The sequence below is a fragment of the Mastigoproctus giganteus genome, chromosome 5 (assembly GCF_048544385.1).
Source record: "Mastigoproctus giganteus isolate SK-2022 chromosome 5, ASM4854438v1, whole genome shotgun sequence".
NCBI classification, from domain to species: Eukaryota; Metazoa; Arthropoda; class Arachnida; order Uropygi; family Thelyphonidae; genus Mastigoproctus; species Mastigoproctus giganteus.
In genome coordinates this window covers 188,640,411-188,667,636 of record NC_143579.1, presented here as the reverse complement: position 1 = coordinate 188,667,636, position 27,226 = coordinate 188,640,411, and the positions used below count along the sequence as shown (strand labels likewise).

Sequence of the window (27,226 nt, the reverse complement as noted above, 5' to 3'; positions counted from 1 at the left end):
GAAGGACGGTGACGATACCAGTGTGCTACCGCCCAGACTACACAACTGATTATTGGATTTTAGTCGCTGATGCTCCTAACATTGCTCACTATATACTGTCTGTAAATTGCGTGTTTTGTGGTCGATTTTCTATTTGCCGACGAAAATCTCGAGTTTTCAGAAGAAAAAAAAAATTCCTGCTACCCTTGCCTGAGACCCACTAACTCAGCCACATTGTGAAAATGGCCCTTTAAAATTCCTGGTCATCAGTGGGACTTGAACTCAGATCTTTTCTACTGGGTGTGGGGATAACGGAGATCCTACCAACTGTGCTACCCACAAGTGATGTTAATTCACCTGGTATAACAGCAACTGTTATATTAATCTTGGATAATATTTTTTTTTTGTGTCGTATGTGGTTTAAATGTATCGAAAACCAGCAAACTATATTCCTTTCGAAATCAAACAGACAGGTTCATTTCGAAAGGAAGAATTCCCTCTACCATGCACGTAATGGTAATTTTAATCAGTGGCGAGCAAATCCTAGTTCTTCCCATTTGGTAAATTTTCCGATCAGACCACAAAGGCTATTTTAAAAATAATGGCAACGACTAAGGCACCGGTGAAAAATCGAACTCACGATCTCCTGTTTACTAGACAGACACTTTAATCAACTCAACCCATGGTAGGGGGAACAACTTCCCTCTAACATGGGAACAAAATACTTGCATGATAGAGGGAACTTTTTTCCGCCTAACATGCATATACGACTATAAACAGATTTTTCTCATGTCCAGTTGTGTTCCTTGAAACTGTTTCGGCTCTGTTGAATTCAGTCAGGTTCCTTATCACCTCAAAATTTATGAATGTTTGATCTATATTTTTGTGTGGCATTGGAAATTGTGTTTCTTTCGTATTTTTGTTATATTTCTTTGAAAATCAGTAATTTTATTTTCCAATTCGTCTGGTAGATACTGAGCTATTTTTGTTTTTTTTTTTGCAAAATACTAATCCTTTAGGTTTAGATTATGCCCATTGAAGTGCTTCAAGGCGAATGGCATTTCTTGTTACAATATATCCAATTTGGCATTCAGCTGATATCCATTCATAAAGATTACCTTTGAGTTCGGGTCAATGACCTTTTCCTCCTCTCATAGCACATTTTGTTCTAGGCAAATTATTTAACAAATCTTTGTTCTTTTTTAAGTCGCATTAACTTATCACTTACGCCAAATTTTCTGGCTGCTGCACAATTGTTTGCAGTTTTGGAAAATGCTATAACTTTCAACTTGAATCCGCTGTCATATTTCACTCTTTTTGAAGAGTAATTTGTTTTAAAGCCCACACAAGTAATACAATTATTGCTTTTCATGCAATGCTGATGGGATCTTTTCTAGACTCAACATGCAGTGCTAATGGGATCTCTTTTCTATACCTGAGAGGGCATAAATTCAAATTGAGGAAAGACAGTTGTAGGATAGATGTGCGGAAGATTGCCTTTGGCCAGCGGGTCGTTGATTGGTGGAACAGACTTCCATCTTTTGTTGTGGTTGTGAAAGTTGATAGCCTAAATAAATTTAAGGCTGAGCTGGACAAGTATTTGGAATGAACGGAGGGGTGAAATGGGAGCGTTTTTTTTTTTTTTTTTTTTCTTGGCTGATGCTGCATAAGCTTTCTTTCTTGCATCGTATGCTTCTACTAATGCTAAAATGCTAAGTAACAAATAAGAGACGATGATCCTGTTGCAGAATAAACTTCAAATGAAATGGGAACAGCAAATCGCCTTCCTTTAATCGATTTCCTGCAGCATGACTCGGGCCTCCAATCATGCTGCACTGTCCACAGGTGCCAATGATTCAAGGTTGAGTCATATACAAGATTCTAAACAATACTGCAGTATTTACCTGGCTCCTGGGAAGAGCTTCTAAAAGTAGACTGGCAGCGAAAAACTTTGGTAATTGCTGCCGGATGTGTTTCATCAAAGGCTTTCGGTATTACAAACCCATTTATACAACAGATGTGACTAAATTATGTAAATTTCTTTGTCATAAAATACAAGGACGACTTATACAGGGCCACTATCCAAATAATATTCCCACTTTCTAGGATATTCTGGGATCATCTACAATGTTCTATCATATCGTTTCTCACAGAGTAGTAAGATATAGAGTGGACTTGCTCAATTACTCCCAGCGCCATCATTGTATGAATATGGAACTAACGCAGCCATCAAAACCCAGAGTACTAGTGCTTATAAAGCCGTTACTATATTTGGATTTGATTAGTGTTAATGGAGCATAGCAAGTGCGACTTACATTGTTTTAATCGTTATTATAATTATTTGTGTAGTTGTCTATTTTTTTTTTTTTTTTTTTTTGGCTGGTGCAGCCTAAGCCTCAGGCTTCCTTGTCCCATATGGCTAATAATAATAATAATAATAATAATAATAAAATTTAAGATAATTTATCGTAATAATTGATACACCTGGGAACTTTAGCATTAGCATTAGCATTAGTAGAGGCATACGATGCAAGAAAGCAAGCTTATGCAGCATCAGCCAAAAAAAAAAAAAATCCATTCATTCCAAATGCCTGTCCAGCTCAGCCTTAAAAATTTTATTTAGGATATTCACTTCCACAACAAAACATGGAAACCTGTTCCACACACTGGCCTTAGCCAGTGGGTGGAACAGACTTCCATGTTTTGTTAACTACCCACTGGCTAAGGGCAAATATCCACACATCTATTCTACACCTATCTTTCCTCAATTTGAAACTGTGCCCCCTCAGGTTCTTAGTCTGAGCAAGAGGAAGAATCCTATCAGCATTCAGCTTGCTCAACCCATTCAATGCCTTATACACCTCAATCAGATCATCTCGCAGGTGCCTACTCTCCAGGCACTGCAATTTGCAGAACTTAAGTCTTTCTTGGAAAGAGCACCCCTTTGTTCCCCTCACTAATCTTGTTGCTCTTCTTTGTACTCATTCTAGCGACTCTACATCCTTCCTAAAATGTGGCCTCCAGAACTGTACGTAGTACTCCAGGTGTAGCCTGATCATTGCCTTGTATAACAGGATAATCACCTCCCAGTGCCTGCTAGCAAAATTCCTATATATCATTGTGAAGACTCCATGACCTGGCAGCAAGTCTGCACTACTCAGCGAACTTCATATTTGACGGCACAATTACCCCCAGGACTTTTTCACTTTCCACTTCCCTGATTGTAGCACCACAGAGTTGGTACAATTCTCTTCAGTTATCGCTAACCACATGCAGTTTTTTTTTTTTTTTAGGAGCATTAGCAACTAAGGCCATATTACTCCGGGATATGCAGTGGTCATTTCCTGACCTTTCCGCATCCTCCGTATTTGGTGGTGACGGGCTCGAACACCGGTCTAATCAAGAAGCGTGTGCTACGCACTGCTGCTGCTGCTCTTTCCCACCTGGCTACGGAGGCGCCTCCATATGCAGTACTTTGCATTTGTCAATGTTAAACTTAAGTTGCCACTTCTCAGTCCATTTTCCCAACTTATCTAGATCCAGTTGGAGTAGCATACTGTCGTTAACAATCCTGCCAATCTTTGTATCATCTGCAAACTTGGACATTAAACCTAATATACCTTCATCAATATCACTGATAAATACACAAAACAACAACGGGCCCAACACCGAACCCTGGGGAACTCCACCAACAACATTTGTCCACGAAGAGCAATGTCCATTGATCACCACTCTCCGTCGTCTCCCACCCAACCATCCCCCCATCCATTGCAGCAACCAACCCTCAATGCCACACCTCTCCAACCTGCACAGCAGTCCTCCATGTGCAACAGTATCAAAAGCCTTCCCGAAATTGAAGTGCCTGATATCAAAATTATTTTTGAGCATTCAGCTCCTTTGTGACCACACCACAGTATCCAATCAAATTGACAGGACAAGACCTCCCTTTAACAAACCCATGTTGTGTCTTAACTATTACTGCAGTCTTGTCTAGATGATCATGCAATGCTTCTTTAACCAGCGATTCCATTATTTTCCCCCGAACACAAGTTAAACTAACAGATCTGTAGCTACTTCTGTCACCTTTTGAACCCTCCCTTTGTGAATTGGTGATACATTTGCACACCTCCAGTCCACGGGGACCTCCCCCGAGTCCAAGGAGGCTCAAATAATTATGGCTACGGGTTTGCTTACTTCCTTTGCTGTCTCTTATTAAAAAGAACAGTATTTAATATAACTGGATAGATCCCGTCCATCCCACGTGCCTGCCTGCCTTCCTTATGTTTAGCTTCAATAATTTTTCCTCCACTTTGCTCAGTTATTACAAAATCACTTAGCTCCCTGTTAGCATCTGACAAACATTTGGCACTCCGCTTATTGAATGACTCCTCATGTGTGAATGTAGATGCAAAATACTCATTCAGTTTATCAGCAACCTGAGCATGATCATCAATAGTTAACCAATCTATGTTAAGTGGTCCAATCTGATTCATACCTTTCCTTTTAGAGTTTACATAAGTAAAGAACTCTGCTGTTTTTTTTTTTTTTTTTTGCATCCTTTGCCAAAGATTTCTGGTAATGTGCCTTTGCCTGCCTAACCTCCTTTGTGACTTGATTACAGACTAGTTTATACCTGCCATAGGCTTCTGTGTCACCTGATACTTTATATGCATCCTATACATTCTTCTTCTATGCCACAAGCCTGATTAATTCATCTGACATCCATTTAGGCCTAAATCTTGAACAGTATTTCTTAGTTGGAATGAAAAGTCTAGTAGCCTCCAAAATTAAGTCCCTGAAGGCTTCCCATTTTGAATTCAACGTTGGTAACATCATCGGTTGATCCCAATGTACAGAATTTAAAAACTGTCTGAGATCTCTGTAGTCACCTTTACGAAAGCAAAAGCTCTTCCCTTTACCCTTGATCGTAGTTACATCTTTAAGTAATTCCGACATCAGTAAATTGTGATCACTGTCACCCATTGGTTTCTTTTTAGGCAAATTCTTATTGCATGAATAATCACTGCTGATAATCATATCAAGAGTATTACTCCCTCTGGTTGCCTCTCGAACATGTTGCTGTAGAAAACAGTCAACCAATAAATCCACAAAAGTTTTGCTAGTGTGCTAGTGACCAACCCACAAGTCCCAGTAAATATCTTTAAAATTAAAATCCCCGATTATAAGACATTCTGATTTACTGGCCCACTCTATTTCTCTGCACAATTGCATCTTATACTCATCAGATTCATTAGGCCTATAAAACACCTACCGGCATTTTTCCTTTCCCAGCTTATTTCACACCAAATAGATGCATCACTGCATTGTCCGCCAACAATTCTGCCCAGACACGATAGGAGGGATTATATGTTGAGAGCCTTGTGGATTAACTCAAGACTTGAAGGAATCTGCAAGGCTTTGGGGGGGGGGGGAAATTTCTATCAGCATGGCCCACACTTGTAGGTAAAAGGAATTTGTTTTGTAGAGACGGGATACGCTTAAACAAATGTGGTGCAAAAGTTTTTGCCAGTATCATTGAGGATCCTTAAAGATTCAGGGAAACTGCTAGCTAGGGGGGAAACTGCTAGCTAGTCAGTATTACCCACCAATATGTGGGTAATACTGACACGTGTTTATCTGATAATATTTGTCAAAGTAACTCTTGCACACACCTTAAGAGTTCTTATCTACTACCCCATCTGGACGTATTATCTAGATGTTCTGGGGGCAGAAACGTTTCACGTAAGTGGGTAGCTAATATCAGGGAAGAGAGCCAAAAAAACTTTAAGGGTTGTGTTAGGGTTGTTAAATATACAAGAACTCTAAACCTTAATTGTTTATACAGTAACGTTAGAAGTGCCGTCAATAAAATGAGCGATTTTGAACTGCTAGTTGTTGTTGTTGTTGTTGTTGTTTGGTGCAAGGGCTACTTAGGCCATATTGCACCTATCACCGTTATAAATGTTACATATGCATGGTGATTGTGATGGCATTACTCAAAAACGATCATATAATTCGATCTTTTTTGTGAAGTGAAAGAACTCCAGTAGATTAGCGTCGTTACCTATGATGTGGCAGAGTGTCAAAGGTTCTTTAAGATTTGGCAGAAAGCTAAAAGAGACTTGGCAGGCAGTGGTGTATAAAGTACACTCAATAAGAATATGCTTTATTGTGAGTGGACAGTTGCACTGTGTGCATTGTGGAGGATCATTACCTGTGAGGAGATAAAGGTGGGTAAGATGACTATGGCCAATTCGCGCTCTAGTTAGAATTACTTCCTCCCTCCTGTTTATACGGAAACTGGAGGTCCACGGTTGCGGTTCAGGTTTTATTTGGCGGAGTTTATTGTGCGTTTGGGCTTGCCATTGAATTCTCCATTGTTCTTTACACATTCTTCGAATGTTACTTTTGTAGTCAAGATATGGGACGTAATGCTGTGATAATTCTCTGTCGGATGGATGTTTAGCGGCATAGTCTGCACGTTCGTTTCCTTGTATCCCAACATGGCCTGGGATCCAACAGAACTTGAAATGTTAAAGGAAAAAAAAACCTACTGTTAATAGCTAATTCATAACTTATTACATTAATATGAATAATGTATTGATATTAATCGAAGTAATGGTTTATCGAATAGTTAAATAATTTAAATCTAGATATTTCTAGATGACAGCTCCCACTTGTTTTAGTCTAGTGAACTGTCCACAAGAAAGTCATCAGCATGTTTCAGTCTTTATCTGTATCTTTCTTGAAAGTCCAATATCATAATTATCTGAATTTTGATGCTAGAGTTGTAAGAAAGATATTAATATTTGTATTAGTAAAGCTTATCTCTCAGTAACAGCATGGAATATACGCAATGAGCTATAGTGGGCTCGTGAGGGCCCATTGTTATTATTATTATTATTATTATTTTTAAATTTGCGAGCCCATTGTTGAGACGATCATTTATTTTACAAATGAAATCCTGAGTATTAGATACAGGTAATAAATTAACAGAAGAAAGAATACTAAATCAAGGAGTTAGGGATGTAGCTTGTCATCAACGTTGTTTAACATATACAGGGTGTCTCAAAAATATTGGTACAAACGTTTAAGGAAGGTAGGTAACATCTAAAGGAATGTGAATCGCATAGGAACCCATAAACGGAAACGTCACCGTAAGTCGGTAGACGGTTTCTCCTAGAAAGTGTTCAAGACTTGAATTTTCCAGCCTATGTTTTGTTCACGGATAAGGCTTATTCAATCAGCACAATGCTCATGTGTCGGCTCACGACAACCCACACGGTGTGCGCCCCCGTGCAGCACAACTTCGCTTCGCAATAAATGTGTGGGCAGGTATAGTCGGTGACTGCTTAGTCGACCCATACCCGTTACCATCCCGCATGAACTCCGCTAAATATCGGATCTTTCTTGAACAAGTTCTACAAGGGTTACTTGATGATGTTCCAGCAAATGTGAGACGCTACATTTGGTTTCAACATGACGGGGCGCCTGCCCATTATTGAAGGTGTGTTCATGATCATTTGAACAGGCGTTTTGGGCGTCGATGGATTGGCTGTGGTGGACCCGTTGCCTGACTCCCACGCTCACCTGATTTATCGAGCCTTGATTTCTTTCTGTGGGGGCCCTCAAATCTATCGTGTATGAATCGCCTGTGGAGACGGAAATGGATCTCGTGGCGAGACTCGTCTACGCTGCTGCTACTGTCAAAATAACTCCAAGTGTGTTCAACCGTGTCCGCCAATCCATGCTGCGTCGGTGTCACGCATGCATCGCGTCTCGTGGTGGAACCTCCGAGAATCTGTTGTAACATCATGAAATGCATCCATCTCGTACTCCATTGTTAATATTATGTCAAATAAATGTTTGCCACTAATTACTATCTTGTGTCATTTCTGCTTCTTGAGGCTCTGCTACGCTACTACTTTCCCGTGACGTTTTCGGTTATGGGTTCCTATGCGATTCACATTCCTTTAGATGTTACCTACCTCCCCTAAATGTTTGTACCAATATTTTCGAGACACCCTGTATATTGAGGATATGATATGTAAATAGAAAGAAGAAATTAATACAGGTATATATTTAAATACAAAGAATAGGATTAATACACTGTTATTTGCAGATGATCAAGTAATTATTCAAGATAGTGAAGATAATTTATAAAGAGCAGTATTTAAATTAAACAAAATAACTGATAAAGTGAAAATATCAACAATGAAAACTAGAACAAGGGCTTTTAAGGGATAAAATACAGTGAGAACAAAAACAGTTATAGACAATAAAATAATAGAACAAGTAAAACATTTTAAATATCTAGGATGTGATATAACATATGATGTCGAAGAAGATATGAACCAGAAATTGGCGAAATTTCAAAATATATGTGGAACAATAAAAAGAACTCGGGATAAGAAAACAAGGAAAGAAACACAATTGAAATTTTACAAAGTATTGGCAATACCAACACTTTTTATGGTTCTGAAAAATGGATAACGAAACAAAGAGGCATTAATAGAATACAAGCTGCAGAATGAAATTTTTAAGATATTTTAAAGGATGTACAAAATTAGATAAATACCAAACGTAAATATTAGAAAGGAATTAAAAATTTACTCAATTAATGAAAAAAATTATAGAATATAGACAAAGATGGAAAGAACAAGTAGAAAGAATGGAAGATAATAGATTCCCTAAATTAGCTTACACATATAGAGCAAAAGGAAAAAGAGACAGAGGAAGACCGAAGAAAAGACGGGCAAAGCTCTTCGAGATCGGAACAGGTGTAGCGCCTAATCCGTGAAGGAAGATAAGATAAGATAAGATATGATGAAATCCTGAATGCAATTAGCGTTAGTAGAGGCATATGATGCAAGAAAGCAAGCTTATGCAGCGTCAGCCAAAAAAAAAAAAAAAAAAAAACCACTTCCATTTCACCTCTCCGTTCGTTCGAAATACCTGTCCAGCTGAGCCTTAAATTTATTTAGGCTATCAACTTCCACAACAAGGGATGGAAGTCTGTTCCACCAACTACCCCACTGGCTAAAGGCAAATTTCTGCACATCTATCCTACATCTGTCTTTCCTCAATCTGAATTTATGCCCTCTCAGGTGATTATTCTGAGCAAGAGGAAGAATCCCATCGGCATCGAGCATGCTCAAACCATTCAAGGCTTTATACACCTCTATCAGATCACCTCGCCGGTGCCTAGTCTCTAGACACTGTAATTTGCAAAACTTAAGCCTTTCTTGGTAAGAGCAAACCTTTGTTCCATTCACTAATCTTGTTGCCCTTCTCTGTACTCGTTCCAGCAGCTCTACATCCTTCTTGAAATGAGGCCTCCAGAACTGTATACAGTACTCAAGGTGTGGCCTAACCATTGCCTTATACAAGGGAATAATCACCTCTTCATTCCTGCTAGGGCGCCTCCGTAGCCAGGTGGGCAGGAGCAGCAGTGCGTAGCACACGCTTCTTGAGTAGAAGGGGGTTCGAGCCCGTGACCACCAAATACGGAGGATGCGGAAAGGTCAGGGAATGACCACCGCATATCCCGGGAGCAATATGGCCTTAGTTGCTAATGCTCCTAAAAACCAAATAACAAACAACGACAACATCTCTGCTAGAAAAATTCCTGTATATCATTGACAAGACACCATGAGCTGCTCTTGCACCCGTCTGCACTGCTCAGAGAACTTCATATCTGCCTGCACAATTACCCCCAGGTCCTTTTCATTCTCTACCACTGTCAGTGTAGTACGACAGAGTTGATACGTTGCTGTTTCCCATTTATAGTATTTTACATTTTATCAATGCTAAACTTCATTTGTCACCTCTCAGCCCATCTGCTGAAAAAATCATAGAATATAGACAAAGATGGAAAGAACAAATAGAAAGAATGGAAGATAATAGATTCCCTAAATTAGCTTACATATAGAGCAAAAGGAAAAAGAGACGGAGGAAGACCGAAGAAAAGATGGGCAAAACCTCTTCGAGATCGGAACAGGAGGATCGCCTAATCCGTGAAGGAAGATAAGATAAGATAAGATAAGATGAAATCCTGAATGCAATTACTGAGTATCCAGGGCCGAACTACGGTGGGGCGAGCGGATCCCCATTCCCAGCATTTTCATGGCGCAATGGATCGGTTATGTTTAAAACTGCTACATTTTTTATTTAATTACAGTCGGACGTCTGTTTTAACGAACTTCTTTATAGCGTATTTTTTTGATTACCCTTGGTATTTAAAATAGTTTCCGTTGAACGAAGAAAATTTCGATGTAACGAACGGGTTAGGAGAGACAACTTTGTATGCTTTGTTCTTACCTCTGGCCTTTAGGCAATTAGAAAGTGCAAATTAAGTGTGAAAGGGATTACGGTTTCACAATGTTAGTGGTGTCCGTAAAACCTATTCAGTCACATACCGAGAAGTCGCGCTAGTCAATATGCTTTCCATAGGCAGTCAGAGGATTAAGATTCTCGATACGGATCGATCTGTGTTGTGGTTCTCCTTCACTCCGACAAACGGGTATGTTTTTCGGAGAAGTGAGTGATCCATGCCTTCCAATAAATTTATCCTGTCTATGTTTACATGGTCACAGTAGCTGAATATCCGTGTGATTTCGACATTTTGCACTGTATTCAAAGAACTAGTGAGAGTAACAACGTAGGGGGGGATTGGGCTAAGATATTATATAAATTTTACGAAGATGAAATGTTGGCAGATTTGAAACTTTGTCGAGCCTTTCACTGTGTAGAAAATGTTCTAAAATATAGAACATCTAAAAAATGGCATACAGGCAATAATTAAAAAAAAAATGTATCACCAATCTCCAAAAAACTAGGCCGAATTAAGGATGATTGTGGAAACTATAAAGATCGGTCGTGTGTTCGAGCCACGATGAGCGGCTTTTAGCTTGCAGACAGCAATTGTGGGTTGGAGGAATCATTCCGCTTTGTGAAAACATTTTGAATCAGAAATTAAATATTCCGGATTATTAAACCGACTTTTAAATTTGGAATTTCTTACCCATTTTGCACTAATGATTGACATCCTGCAGGAGCTCATTTACCTTACAGAAGCTTTACAGAATCACACTGGTAAAAGCATACAAATTAATTATTCGAACTATCTATGCTATTGCTAATTTGAAAAATTCTGAAGGAAATTTTGAAACTAAAATTGAGGGCACGTTGAAGTGGAAAGAATTTGAAGGAATCAAAATCGAAAGTAGCATTAGCATTAGTAGAGGCATTTAAGGCAAGAAAGCAAGCTTATGCAGCATCAGCCAAAAAAAAAAAATAAATAAATAAAATAAAATAAAATAAATAAATAAAAAAAATAATAACCACTTCCACTTCACCCCTCTGTTCGTTCGAAATACCTGTCCAGCTGAGCCTTAAACTTATTTAGGTATCAACTTCCACGACAAGGGATGGAAGTCTGTTCCGCCAACCAACCACCCGCTGGCTAAAGGCAAATTTCCGCACGTCTATCCTACATCTGTCTTTCCTCAATTTGAATTTATTCCCTCTCAGGTGATTATTCTGAGCAAGAGGAAGAATCCCATCAGCATTGAGCATGCTCAAACCATTCAAGGCTTTATACACTTCTATCAGATCACCTTGCTGGTGCCTAGTCTCCAGACACGGTAATTTGCAAAACTTAAGCCTTTCTTTGTAAGAGCACCCCATTTGTTCCATTCACTACTCTTGTTGCCCTTTTCTGTACTCGTTCCAGCAGCTCGACATCCTTCTTGAAATGAGGCCTCCAGGCCTGTATACAGTACTGTAGGTGTGGTTTGACCATTGCCTTATACAAGGGAATAATCACCTCCTTATCCCTGCTAGAAGAATTTCTATATATCATTGACAATACACCATGAGCTACTCTTGCAGCCCGTCTGCACTGCTCATAGAACTTCATATCTGCCTGCACAACCACCCCCCAGGTCCTTTTCATTCTCTACCACTATCAGTGTAGTACCACAGAGTTGATACATTGTTCTGGTGTTGCTGTTTCCCATATGTAATACTTTACATTTGTCAATGTTAAACTTCATTTGCCACCTCTCCAGATCCTGTTGCAGCAGCATAGTGTCAGTAGTGTCCTTGACAACCCTGCCAACCTTCGTATCGTTTGCAAACTTGGACATTAAGCTTGATATACCATCATCAATATCATTTATAAATACAGAAAACAACAATGGACCCAATACTGAACCCTGAGCGACTCCACTAATAACGTTAGTCCACAATGAGCACTGTCCATTGATTACCACTCGCTGTCTTTTCCCCCTCTATCCATAGCAGAAATTTGCCTCCAATGCCACACTGCTCCAATTTGTGTAGCAGTCTTCCATGTGAAACAGTATCAAAAGCCTTTCTAAGATCCAAGTATATAATATCAAAGTTATTCCCTGCATCCAGTTCTTTTGTGACTACATCATAGTATCCAATCAAATTGGTCAGGCAAGACTTCCCCTTAACAAAACCATGCTGTGTCCGAGCTATAACTGAAGTCTTGTCCAGATGATCCTGCAGTGCTTCTTTAACCAGTGCCTCCATTAATTTTCCGGGAACAGAAGTTAAACTCACAGGTCTATAATTACTTGTCAGCCTTTGATCCTCCTTTGTGAATTGGGGTCACATTTGCACATCTCCAGTCCATGGGTAGCCCCCCTGAGTCCTAGGAAGCTCTCATAATTATGGCTAAGGGTTTGCTTACTTCCTTTGCTGCCTCCTTTAATATAACTGGATAGATCCCATCCACCCCAGGTGCCTTTCTAGTGTTTATCTTCAACAATTTCTCCTCCACTTTACTCTCAGAGATTACAAGATTCTCTAGCTTACTGCCTGAGTTGAATACACCTCTGGCATTCACCTCGCTGAATGACTCCTCATGTGTGAATGTCGATGCAAAATATTCATTTAGTTTGTTAGCTACCTGAGCAGGATCATCAACAGTTGACTCATCGATATCAAGTGGACCAATCTGATTCATCCCCTTCCTTCTAGAGTTTACATAAGTAAAGATCTCTTTGCTGTTTTTCTTTGCATCCCTTGCCAAAGATATCTCGTCATCTGCCTTCGCTTGCCTAACCTCCTTTGTAACTTGGTTACAGATCAGTAAAAAAGTTAAAAAATTACCTCGTGACAAGTTATTAAATGCATTGTTTTATCCTTAAAGGATAAGTTATTAATGCAACTGGGCGATTTTAAATTAAATAAATAAAATAAAGATACCATTGAAAGAAATTTTAAACATATGCTACCAGAAATCGTGGAATGTGAAAGAACTTTCGTCTCGGTGGCAAGATGGTAAAAACCGAATAAGAAATGTAAGTTTTCGGGTAAAATATGAAATAAAAATTAATGATTTTAGAGATTTTTTCGAAGACAGTTTATCTTTAAAATAGAGTGAAATTACTTTTCAATTAAGAAAGCGAGAAAATATCTTTGAAACCATTGCGATTAGCAGTGCTGAAGCTGAGCGAGCTTTCAGCGTAATGAATAATATTGAGTGAATGAATGAATAATGTTTACAATTAAACACGTTGCAGATTATGACATCTAAATGGAAAACCATTGCTTCAATTTGATCCAGATCGTTACATCAAATCATTAATCTGTAATCATCGCTCAGCCAATTATCATACTAGGCTGAAGGTGTGTTTAGCTCTCACGGAGTGCAAACGTTCCTTTATTGTGCTCCCTTAACAAGTTAAGCCGATTACAACCCCGAGAGGGTTATGGACCAAGGCCGCTACTGTTTTACGCCTGTGTCCGCTTTAGGCTTCCTTGCACCATATGGTGCAAGGAAGTCATAATGAACCAAACCGGAAGGGTACCCATACCAATAAAATAGGGAAAAGCCCAAAAGTCGTAGATCTCTCAGACCTGGAATTAAATTCGTCGTTAATTTTGTGTCCTAAAATGTAGCCCCACTGGAGTACCCTACTCGGAGGAGGACATCATCGACGCCATAAAACACCAGGTAAGAGCTTTTGAAGTTTGGCACCTCGGTAGCGTGAAGTACAATTTCGTATTTCTAATATCATTCTAACAGCATGACACCAAAGAAAATTTTCTTGCTTTTAAAACCCTCCACGGTAGAAATGAAAAATGTGAAATACTATCAATTAATAGAACCCGAAAACTTGACATCACTATCCACTGATTACCGCCACAAATTCCAAACCGCATGGTAGCAATGCACTTGAAAGATTCGGAAAAATCGAAGCTATTAAAAATATCTCGCAAATTAAGGCCAAAGACTGGGCACACATCCTTAGAAAACAAAGATAGAGTTAAATGAAAATTGAAGACATTCCTTGTTATAAAAGTACAACGAATGACAGGAATAGTCGTCATTCCAGGAAGACCACCATCCTTCATTCGGTGCAAGAAAGTAGGTGCATAAGTACACGTGCGGGGTTCAACCCTTGAATGCTGAATACGGTGCTGTTTCTTGTATTCTGTCTATCTTGTGAACTCCTCTGATCGTTTGGTCGTCCCGGAGTATAAACAGAAAATTTATTTTATTTATCTTAGAAAGGAATGTCAGGTGCCCAAATGCGAAAAGTGCTATAAAATAGGACACATAAGTGACAACTGCCCTGGAAGCACATATGCATTCATTGCATCAAACACCCCACGGGAAACCCAAAAGGAAGGATGAGATTATTGACGACGTTCAAGACGCTGCATTTGGAACTAAAACCAACGAAGCAGAAGAAACAGCTGGAACATCTGCAGGTACTGACATGAAACCGCCTGAAAATGAATCGGAAAAATATTGAACCCCACCGGATTCACTGCCCCAGCAGACCGATGATGACAAAACACACTATACAAATGAAGAAAAGTGAAGGAAACCAAAATAACACACAGGACAACACAAAAAATGAAAATTTTTGTTGTCTTCGTCTTCCCTTTCTTTAGTTGTTGATGCAGAAGCATCAACAACTAAAGAAAGGGAAGACGAAGACAGCAAAAGTTCACCCAGCAAAAAGTAAAAAAAAATACACTCCAGTGATAACAAAAGTCAGGCCAGAAAGAACAAGAGAGAAAAACAACTCTAAAAAGTAAACAGAAACAGAAAAACACAACAAACTGAAACATCATGAACGACAGAATAAAAATAATAAGCCTAAACTGCAACAGGTTGAACAGCAAAGGATCTCAACAGCTTTTAAAGAATTTAGCCTTAAAATCTCTAACAGACATAATAATGCTCCAAGAAACACATGTGCATGACACTCAACAGCTAAACAATATTGAAAGAAGACTACAAAACTATCACCACATTATCAATGAACCATCTCATGTCAACGGATCAGGAGGTGTAATGACACTAATTAATAAAAAAAAAGCAGTCTTAAAATTTTATGGCAAAACAAAGTATATTCAATCATAAACATATATGGGCCAACAAAACACAATCAGAAAAAATCATTCCGGGAAAAAATCAAAGAAATCGTCTGCCAGAAACACACAACTAATGCTGCTGGTGACATGAATTTCATTTAAGATATCCACAAAGACCAAGAAAGGCTTACAGAAAAATCAACGCCATGATTTACCAATATATTTAAACAATGCAGCTTAACTGATGCTTTTAGAGTGCTATTTCCAAGGAAAAGAGAATACTGTACACTCACTTCTCCCCAACGAATGCCTCCAGGCTTGACAGAATTTACTTCCCAGCACACATGGGATTTAATCCCGTTAAAGCATTTCACGAACCCGTATCGTTCGGTGATCATCACAGCGTGCATGTAAAACTAACGCAAAGACAATCCAAAGAAGAAACCTTCATAAACAGAAAATAGCCATTGTGGAAATTTAACTAGCAGCTGATAAACGAAAAACAATTTGCAAAAGAAATTGAAAACAATTTAGTTGAGGTAAAAACAATAGACAACCCAATTTCAGCCTGGCATACCTTTAAATCAAAAGTTAAAAAATCGGCTATTAAAATAGGCAAACAATTAAAAAACACCCGCAAGCAAGAGAAAAAAAAGAGATCTTTGACAAACTAATTGTGTTATACCGTACAGATAGGACGAAACCCGAAAATAAACTGGCCATAGCTGAATTAAAAGAAAAATTAAGACAAATCAAAATGGAGGGGATTGAAGTTGCATGGCTAAGGGCAAGAATCAAAATAATCGAGAACGATGAAAGAAAAACAAATTCTGTATACTTATTTGAAATTGACAAATGCAAAAAGAGAAGTATTTCGACCATTAAACATAACGTGAAGGAAATAAAAGGAGACAGACCTCATCAGAACATTCCACAACCACTACAGTCAGTCAATTATTTATGCAAAAACAAAGTAATAAATCAGACACAGAAGAAATACTGTCACTCGTGAAACAACTATCAGCAGAAAATGCAGCAACAATAGACAAACCCATAAAAGAAGAATGCAGAAAAGTTGTTAAAATGATGCCTACACACAAGTCACCAGGACCAGCCGGACTCACCTCCGAATTCTATAAAAGTTACTTCTGGATGTTTTAAAACCTTTTTGTAAAAATGATCCAAATGATGGAAGAAACAGATATGCCACGCGATTTCAATTTAGGATACATCACATTAATCCTGAAAACAAAAGATGAAGGTATCCTAAAGGATACTAATCAGTGGAGAGGAATTACTTTACTAAATACCGACCTAGCGAACTGCATCCAAACATATATCGAGAAATTAATTCCAGAAACTCAAACCTGTGGAATCCGGGGAAGAAGCATAGAAGACACCATTCTACATATTTGATGTATTTTTGAGCACTAAACCTTGCCTCCTTCTGGGTGTCGACATCAAAAGAACATTTGACACCGTCAGCCATGAATACCTGACAAAAGTGATCAAGGCAGCAGGTTTTGGAACCGGATTCCAAAAATGGATTAAAATGCTGTACAGTAAAGCAGAATCACAGATTATTATCAATAAAAAGCTCTTGGCACCATTTCCAATAAAGTGCTCTGTGAGACAAGGAGACAACTTGTCCATGATTCTATTTGTCCGTGCATTAGAACCGCTCCTTAAGGCAATTGTGCACAACCCCAACATCCATGGAACACAGATACGTGGAGAGAGCAGTGCCAAAATAATGGCATATGCCGATGATGTTACCATGACAATTACGTCTGAACAATCGGTAAAAGAAGTATGGGGAACCCTACAGAAGTTTGAGAATGCCTCAGCACTCAAAGTAAACCTGCAAAGGACCAATGCCATGTGGATTGGGAAATGGATAAACAGGCCAGCACTTCCAAGAGGAATTGACGAAAAAACATATTCCCAGTACTAGGAGTAATTCTCGGAGACGCAAATACATATAATGAACAATGGGAAAATATTATCAGAAAATAGTTAAAAAAATAGGAACACTTAGAGGAAGGCAATTATCAGTAAGAGGCAAAGCTAGGATATGTAATCAATATTTACTCTCAAAAATACAATACACTATGACAAATATCCCATATCATGGAAAGTATGTCGATAAAATACAGAGAATGCGCAAAATTTATTTGGGGTCGAACATACCCCAGGGGCTCACACTGGTGAGTATGGGCTTGGCAAACCCAGGGTCCTGAGCTGGGCTGGATATCATTCTTCTCTTTCTTGGTGATTCCCTTCTATTTTTTTGTGGCGCCTCCGTAGCCAGGTGGGAAGGAGCAGCAGTGGTTCGATGTTCGAAGGACCGGGGTTCGATCCCGTCACCACCAAATACGGAGGATGCAGAAAGGTCAGGGAATGACCACCGCATATTCCCGGAGCAATATGGCCTTAGTTGCTAATGCTCCTAAAAACCAAATAACAAAGAAGCAAACCTATTTTTGATTTCTCTCTCTCAGGGTAACGCGGAAATTTGGCTGGTGCATCATAAGCCTCAGGCTTCCTTGCACCATATGGCTAATAATAATAATATGAACCAATGAGATGAACAACAATTTACCATGATATAGAAGCAGGAGGACTCGGACTGATCAATGTCCACTTGAAGACTTTGATTCAGCGAGCCAAAATCCCAGAGAGAGCCTACAAAGATAAGAAAATATGGAGCGCCTATGTCCTGTTTTACATGCAGAAAGCACAGCCAGACAGATTTACATGCACCTTCCCAAAAAAAAACAGACACCATGCATGTTCAAAGAAATTGCAGAGGGTTATAGTTTTCTTGAAAAAGAGATAGAAATGAGTAAACTGCTAAAAATGAGGCGCAAAGCTATATACCATAAACTATCACCAGCAGTGCTACCACCTCCACAACATGGAAATCGAAAGAGGACGCATCAAGTTGTCGCATGTAATAAATAATGTTTTTAAATTACCAATGAGACCGACACTTAAAACCGTCTTCAATAAAGTACACCACGCCTGCCTACCGACAAAAATGTGGGCCATTGCCAAAGGCAAGCCAATGGCAACACCAGCCAAATGCCTCTTCTGCAATGAACCGGAGACACTGTACCACCTCATGCTTTACTGCAAGGTGGCATCTGAAATTTGGGAAACAGCAAAACCACTATTCACAGAAAGCAGCACCACTGACGAAAGTACCCTATTCTGGCTCAATAACGGCAAACTAGGAAAAATAAAAATGATCATTGTCATTCCCGTGACATACGCCAACTGGACCTACAGATGCGACTGCACATATGGAAGAGAAGATGCCCCAGACATCGTGACAAAACTGAACACATATCTGAAAGAAACAATCACAGATTTGGTATACAGAAAACAGATTAAAGCACAGCAATGGGCAGAAATGGGACTGGGAAAAATAGAAGATGGGAGGCTCCATTTTATACCAGTCCTAAAGAAACCTGCTACACCTGTGACAAGCTGAAAGACCCGATATAGAACCTTAGATATACAGAGTAGTATAAATGGCCAAAAAAAAAAAAAAAAGAGAGAGAGAAAATCCTTATAGGAAAACGTGAATTCCACACGTTATCATTACTTAATCAAGAAAGAGTACCAGATGAAGAGGACTGTGTCAACTTATATCAGAACTATAATTATGAACTTGTGACGAACTGAAATCAGAAAAGTAGACTCTTAATAATCTGTTAAAAGGAAATGTCATAAATTATATTAAAATTGAAAGTGTTAGAATATATATATTGTTTAAAAAAATTATGTTAAAGCAAACAAAATATCTGGAAAAGTATATTTATTAATCAATGTAAAATAGTGTATATAATGCAATTATTCTGTAATTTATGATATTGCTTATAAATAAAATAGTACTAGGCTGAATACACCAGTTAGTACTTGGGAGGGTGACCACCTAGAAATACCAGGTGGTCACCCTTCCTGGTGATTGATGATTCCCTTTTGACTCTCCCTCTCTCTCTCTCTCTTAGGGTAACTCGGGGATTTTTTTTTTTTTTTTTTTTGGCTGGTGCAGCATAAGCCTCAGGCTTCCTTGCACCATATAGTTAATAATAAAGCTATTGACAAAGCAGGTCGACAACAAATATTAATAAAGAAGTATGGCAATTTTTAGAATCAATTTTTCTTGAATATTTTTATGTGTTATAATTTTTTTCATGTAATCTGTAATTTTTATGTACTTTTTCCAGAAAGTTTGTTTTTTATGTAATATTTGTTTTTATATTGTAGAATGTTTTGTGATAGTTTTTATGTTATTTGTGATATGGGAAGTAGTAGTAGTAGTGGCATGTGATGCAAGAAAGCAAGTGTATGAGCTTATAGAGCCTAAGCCAAAAAAAAAAAAAAAATTACAAAAACAATTCCCTCTAAATATTTGTCCACTTCCTCCTCAAATTTATTTAACCTATCAACTTCCACAACGACAGATGGAAGTTTGTTCTAGCAATTGCCCACCCGCTGGCTAAAGGCAAATTTCAACACATCTATTCTACATCTGTCTTTCTTCAATTTGAATTTATGCCCCCTTAGGTATGTAATCTGAACAAGTGGCAGAAACCCATCAGAATTCAGCATGCTCAACCCACTCAAGGCCTTATACACCTAAATCAGATTACCTGGCAAGTGCCTAGTTTCCAGACACTGCAATTTGCAGAACTTAAGCCTCTCTTGGTAAGAGGATCCCTTCATTCCCCTCACCAATCTTGTTGCCCCTCACGCTGAAGCAAACCTAAAATGATGCCTCCAGACCTGTACGCAGCACTCAAGGCGTGGCCTGACCATTGCCTTATACAGAGGAACAATCACCTCCTTTTCCCTGCTAGCAAAATTCCTATATATCATTGACAAAAACCCATGATCTGCTCTGGCAGCCTGTCTGCACTGCTAAGAAAACATCATATCTGACTGCACAATTATTCCCAGTTTTCTCTTTCATTTTCTACCACCTTAAGTGTAGTACCACATAGTTGGTACGTTTCTCTGGAGTTACTTCTACCCATATGCGGTACTTCGCATTTGTCAAGGTTAAACTTCAGTTGCCACTTCTCAGCCCATCTGTCCAAATTTTCTAGATCCTGTTGCAATAGCGCACTGTCATTAACAACCCTGCCAACCTTTGTATCATCTGCAAACTTCGACACTAAGCCTGATATACCTTCATCAATATCATTGATAAATATACAAAACAATGGTGAACCCAACACCGAACCCTGTGGGACTCCACTAATAACATTAGTCCACAAAGAGCAGCACCCATTGATTACCACCCTCTGTCTTCTCCCACTCAACCATCCTTTTATCCATTGTAACAACTTACCCTAAATACCATATCGTTCCAACTTGTACAGTAGTCTTCCATGCACAACAGTGTCAAAAGCTTTCCTGAAATACAAGTATATGGTATCATAATTATTTATTGCATCACGTTCCTTTGAAACCAAATCATAATATCCAATCAAATTTGTCAGACAAGGCTTTCCCTTAACAAATCCATGATGTCGGAATTATTGCTGTAGTCCTGTCTAGATGATCCTGCAGTGCATCTCTAACCAGTGACTCCATTATTTTACTAGGAACAGGAGTTAAACTAACTGGTCTGTAATTACTCGTGCCAACCTTCGATCTCCCTTTGTGAATTGGGGATACATTTGCACATCTCCAGTCAGTGGGGACCTCCCCCTGAGTCCAAGGATGTTCTCATAATTATGGCTAAGGGTTTGCTTACTTCCTTTGCCACCTCCTTTAATTGGATAGAGTCCATCCACCCCAGGTGCATTTCTTATGTTTTACTTCAACAATTTCTCCTCCACTCTGCTCAGTTATTACAAAATCATTAAGTATCCTGCTACAATTTGATAACCTTCTGCCATTTTCAAACCTTAATAATTCCTCATGTGTGAATGTAGATGCAAAAATACTCATTCAGTTTGTTTGCTATCTGAGCAGGATCATCAACAGTCGAACCAACGATATCAAGTGGACCAATCAGATTCATCCCATTCCTTTTAGAGTTTATATAAGTAAAGAAATCCTTGCTGTTTTTCTTAGCATCCTTTGCCAAAGATTTCTCGTACTCTGCCTTCACCTGCCTAACCTCCTTTTTTGACTTGATTACAGACTAGCTTATATCGGCCAAAGGATTCTGTGTCGCGAGTCTCATTAGTTCATTTGATAACCATTTAGGCCTAAACCTTGAACAATATTTCTTAATAGATATGAAACTTTTAGTAGCTTCCACGATTAATTCCTTGAATGCTTCCCACTTAGAATTTGCTATTGGTAACATCATCAGTTGATCCCACTGTATAGAATTTAAAAACTGTCTTAGACCACTGTAGTCACCTTTACGGAAGCAAAAACCCTTTCCTTTACCACTGGTGGTAATTATTGCAGAAAGCAATCATCCAATAAATGCACAAAAGTCTTACTAGTGTACGAGTGACCAACCCCCAAGTTCCAGTCAATATCTGGAAAGTTAAAATCCCCCATTATAAGACATTCTGATTTACTAGCCCACTATTTCTCTGTACAATTGTTCATTGTACTCATTCAAGTCATTAGGCCTATAACAGACTCCTACTCTTATTTTTGCTTTCGCAGTGCTTATGTCACACCAAACTGACTCAACAGTGCACTGTTCATCTATATCAACTGGATGCACTTCTTTTGATTTTATGTTTTTCTTAATTAACAGCATACCTCCTCCTTTCCTATCCTGTCTATCCTTTCTGTACACATTGTACTCCCCAAATTCCAATTCTGCATTCCTATTATCTGTGTCTCTGATATCCCAACAATGTCCATCTTTGATGTCTTGACCAACACTTCAAATCCATCAAATTTATTTACTATACTTCTAGCATTGGTATAGATGCACCTATTCTTATTCTTAGTTATCCTAACACATCCCATATACCCACCTGTTTAACGATGACTGCCATCAATCCCTGAAACCCCCAGCACCCCTCGCTCCAGGCCACTGCTTATTCTAATAGACGTTGTGCAAGAATCACCTTCACCCCTGCGGGCAGCTACTTTTAAATGTTTCGTGTTATTTTTTTATTCGCAATATTAAAATTTTATCATGAAAAAAATGTATCCATTATATTTCCCTAGGTATTATTATTATTATTAGCTATATGGTGCAAGGAAGCCTGAGGCTTATGCTGCACCAGCCAAAAAAAAAAAAAAAAAAATTCCAGAGTTACCCTGAGAGAGAGAGAGAGAGAGAGAGAGAGAGAGAGAGTCAAAAGGGAATCACCAAGAAAGAGAAAAATGATGATATTCAGCTCAGGACCCTGGGTGTGCCAAGCCCATACTCACCAGAATGTTGAGTTGTTTAAAAAAAATAAGACGAATAAAAAAGTTGTGCGTGTGCCGAGCACGCACAGTAGATTGTTTATGCCAAACATCCTTTGCATTTCTTTTAGGTATTTTGATTTGTATATATCGATTACGAAATAAAAGAGCTTTTTAATGTAATATTTTATTGATCATTCATAGATTTTTATAATTTCTTGAACACAAAATACAATGGATTTATGATAACTAAAGTAAGAAATGTATACTTGCGAGTGCAACGTATCTAAATATCTCTGTAAAATAGCACCGATTGATGTACCAATCTTGTAGTTGATGTGACATACGTAACTGTTAGGGGAACCTAGCAACGGAATGTAATGAAAATGCGAGACGAAAAAAGAAATTGTTGAAAAATACAGTAAACCCCTGCTATTCGCGGAGGTTATGTTCCTGAGAAATGCCGAGAATACCGAAAACGCGAATACTGAGTTATTGCTCCCATAGTAATAAAGGAGTTCCGTTCCAAAGTATGAAATATATAAGAAAAACTAGTCTAAAATTTTTTCTATGTATGTATTATATGTACCTTCATAATATGACTATGTACATAGACAGTACATAGTGAATTGCAAGCATATGGCATCGAAATGAAAATAAGAAACAAATTAATATTAAATGTAATATTTATTAGAAATTTCAAACAAATCTTCCAAACCAGCACCTTTGCTAGCTAAAAAACTTATCCCGCCAGTGCTATCACCAGTTTCGCTAAAGTGTTGATAAAGGAGTTTTGCATTTTCATGAATGATGAGTGAACTTAACAGAATTTTATTTTTAGTTCGGTCTTCTATCCACAGATTTAAAACTTTTTCCAATTTTTTAAATTTAACATCACGAGTTACAGAGCAAATTTTTGAAGCAATTAGTGCGTTTTCAAGGACACTACGGCAGATTTTTTCTTCCGATTTTTTGATTGATCGTACCCCTGACTCATTGATTTTATGTTTTGCCACTGAGGAGACACTTTCACCATTAGAAATTGTCTAATAACTCAATTTTATTCGCTAATGTCATCACCTTCTTTGATCTTTTCACATTTCCCTTGTTATTCGTAGCCATATTTTTGTACGGGTTAGAAAGAACTTGTCCACAATAAAGTCACTTTCTTCCGTTAACACACTCGAAAAAGTCTGTTTTACACTGCAAAACGGTAGATTTATCACTTTTGTAAGCACATCAATTTATAAATTGATAAATTTATTCAATTTATAAGCATATAAATTAAAAGCAAATGACGAAACCTTCCATGACAAGCGCATAATACACTGAACAAGGATTAGCGAGAAACATCCAAGCTCACGATTTTGTCACCCCTCTCCCCCTTCCCACTGAGCGCTGTTTTGACCGGAAAAGATGATTTTAGCCACGCCTATGTTTTTTTATGGCGGAAAATGTTTATGGCGCTTTAAAATTCACATTTTTTAGGTTTCATTTTATATTAAATTAGCGACCGCGAATACGCGAAACCGTGAATACAGATACCACGAATAGTGGGGGGGTTTACAGTATTTGTATTGTTGCAGTCATACTTACTGTAGTAGTAACTTTGGGAAGCATGATTGTGACTTCATAGTATTCAAAAATTCTAAAAAGATAATACTCGAGACACTGTAGTATCCAGTTATCATTGTAATCGGAGGCATGACGACCAGATTTTTAATTTTTTTTTTTTTAGATAGACCTAGGAACATTTTACACATTCACTTATACACATGGTTAAGGGGGTAATAAGCCACATATGTCCACCCCCATAAATCTGCCCAGACTTCAGATATCATACCGGTCACGAAAAGTGCATCACGTGCTCTAATCACACTACTTGTAGTGCGAGCGTGGGAAGTGCCTCTAGTAGAAGCCACGGATGATGTCATTTCCGTGACCGATCAAATTTACTCAGTAGAAAGTCGGAAAAACTGCGAGCCATTCACAGCTCACCACTGTGCGAGCCCATTGTTAAAATATTCACAGCTCACCACTGAATATATGTCATAGTATCTTTACAGTTTATGAAATCAAGGATTGTATTAAAGACTGTGACACACTGCTTTATTATTAATTTATTTAGCTTTGTTGCTTGTACTGTGCATACAAGTCTTTAGTCTTGCTTTTAATTTTATGACAAATCAACATGCCTTTATATATATATATATATATAAAAGTTTGTATTAATATATTAAATAAAGTATGCATAAATGGATGTGAAAGTTACACAAAGTGCCAGTAACTAGAAGTGTGAGGATAGTTGAAAAAGAAAAGTTATGATGAATTAAGAAAATTATGGGCTGAATTACTAAGCCAATAGAAGGTGGGAGAACTGTAAAGTAAAATTAGTACAGCAAAATACCAATAAAACAAAAATAAAAGTAGAAAATGATACAGGTGTCATCATGTATCAATATTTGTTTCAGCTGACATCAGATCAAGAACATTTGCCTTATCTACATTCGACCATTATCTAAATATGTTTCCCCCCATATCTGATGACAGTTGTACCACTTTTTACTTTTGGGTTATTGGTAATTTGCTGTACGAAGTTTACTTTACAGATCAAGATTTACTTTACAGACCAATAGAAGGTGGGAGACCTTCTATTGGCTTAGTAATTCAGCCCATAATTTTCTTAATTCATCATAACTTTTAGGATATTAACATTATGTCATATATTTACTACAATTACTTTTCAACTATCCTCACCCTTGTAGTTACTGGCACTTTGTGTAACTTTCACATCCATTTATGCATACTTTATTCAATATATTAATACAACTTATATATACTCTTGCATCCTGTAATGCTGCTTTGCACTTTTAGGTGCATCTGTCATACCTGACTTATTAATCTTTCATTTACTGAAACCATTTCATCAAATGAATACATTTTTATCCTATGTAACTTTTTAAACATTACCTTTAATGGGTTACATTTAATATTCATTTATATATATTGGAATTATATCTGATGACAATTAGATAACAAACCTGATGCTCCCAAGTAGTACCAAAATTCATTATAAAAAGTAATAATATATAAATAAGTACATATATATCAAGTCACAAAGGCGGTTAGGCAGGCGAAGGCAGATGATGAGAAATCCTTGGCAAAGGATGCAAAAAAAAAGCAAGGAGTTCTTTACTTATGTAAACTCTAGAAGGAAAGGGATGAATCAGATTGGACCACTTAACATAGATGGGTTGACTATTGATGATCATGCTCACGTAGCTGATAAACTGAATGAGTACTTTGCTTCTACATTCACACATGAGGAGTTATTCAATGAGGGGAGTGCCAGAAGTTTATCAAAGGCTAACAGGGAGCTAAGTGATGTTGTAATAACTGAGAGCAAAGTGCAGAAGAAATTGTTGAAGTTAAATAAAAGGAAGGCACCTGGGGTGGATGGGATCTATCCAGTTATATTAAAGAAGGCAGCAAAGGAAGTAAGCAAACCCTTAGCCATAATTATGAGCGCTTCCTTGGACTCAGGGGAGGTCCCCATGGACTGGAGGTGTGGAAATGCATCACCAATTCACAAAGGAGGTTCGAAAGGTGCCACAAGTAACTACAGATCTGTTAGTTTAACTTGTGTTCCGGGGAAAATAATGGAATCACTGGTTAAAGAAGCATTGCAGGATCATCTAGACAAGACTGCAGTAATAGTTAAGACACAGCATGGGTTTGCCACAGGGAGATCTTGTCTGACCAATTTGATTGCTTACTATGATGTGGTCACAAAGGAACTGAATGCCAAAACTAATTTTGATACCATATACTTGGATTTCAGGAAATATTTTGATACTGTTGCACATGGAAGACTGCTGTACAAATTGGAGAGGTATGGCATTAAGGGTAAGCTGCTACAATGGATAAAGGGATGGTTGAGTGGAAGACAACAGAGAGTGGTAATTAATGGACACTGCTCTTCGTGGACAAATGTTATTAGTGGTATTCCCCAGGGTTCGGTGTTGGGCCCACTGTTATTTTGTATATTTATCAATGATATTGATGAAGGTATATCAGGTTTAATGTCCAAGTTTGCAGATGATACAAAGGTTGGCAGGGTTGTTAACAACAGTAATGACAGTATGCTATACTCCAACTGGATCTAGATAAGTTGGGAAAATAGGCTGAGAAGTGGCAAGTGGAGTTTAACATTGACAAATGCAAAGTACTGCACAAGGGTAGCAATAACCGAAGAGAAATGTACCAACTCTGTGGTATTACACTCGGGGAAGTGGAAAGTGAAAAAGACCTGGGGGTAATTGTGCAGCCAAATATGAAGTTCGCTGAGCAGTGCAGACAGGCTGCCAGGGCAGGTCATGGAGTCTTGTCAATGATATATAGGAATTTTGCTAGCAGGGACAGGGAGGTGATAATCCTGTTCCACACGGCTATGGTACCTAGAGTACTGTCTACAGATCTGGAGGCCTCATTTTAGGAAGGATGTAGAGTTGCTAGAATGTAGAGCCATTGTACAAATGAG

General features: G+C 38.3%; 1 protein-coding gene across 1 annotated transcript in view; it reads right to left on the bottom strand.

Moving 5' to 3' along the window:
* Nucleotides 1-6,289: 6,289 nt before the first annotated feature.
* LOC150085943 (galectin-4-like) overlaps nucleotides 6,290-27,226 on the bottom strand; it is a 132,632-nt gene continuing 111,695 nt past the window's right edge. The window contains exon 7 of the mRNA XM_090373600.1: nucleotides 6,290-6,503. Coding sequence (XP_090229726.1) covers nucleotides 6,308-6,503 — 196 coding nt within the window. The 3' untranslated portion in view covers nucleotides 6,290-6,307. The remainder of the gene's footprint in view (nucleotides 6,504-27,226) is intronic.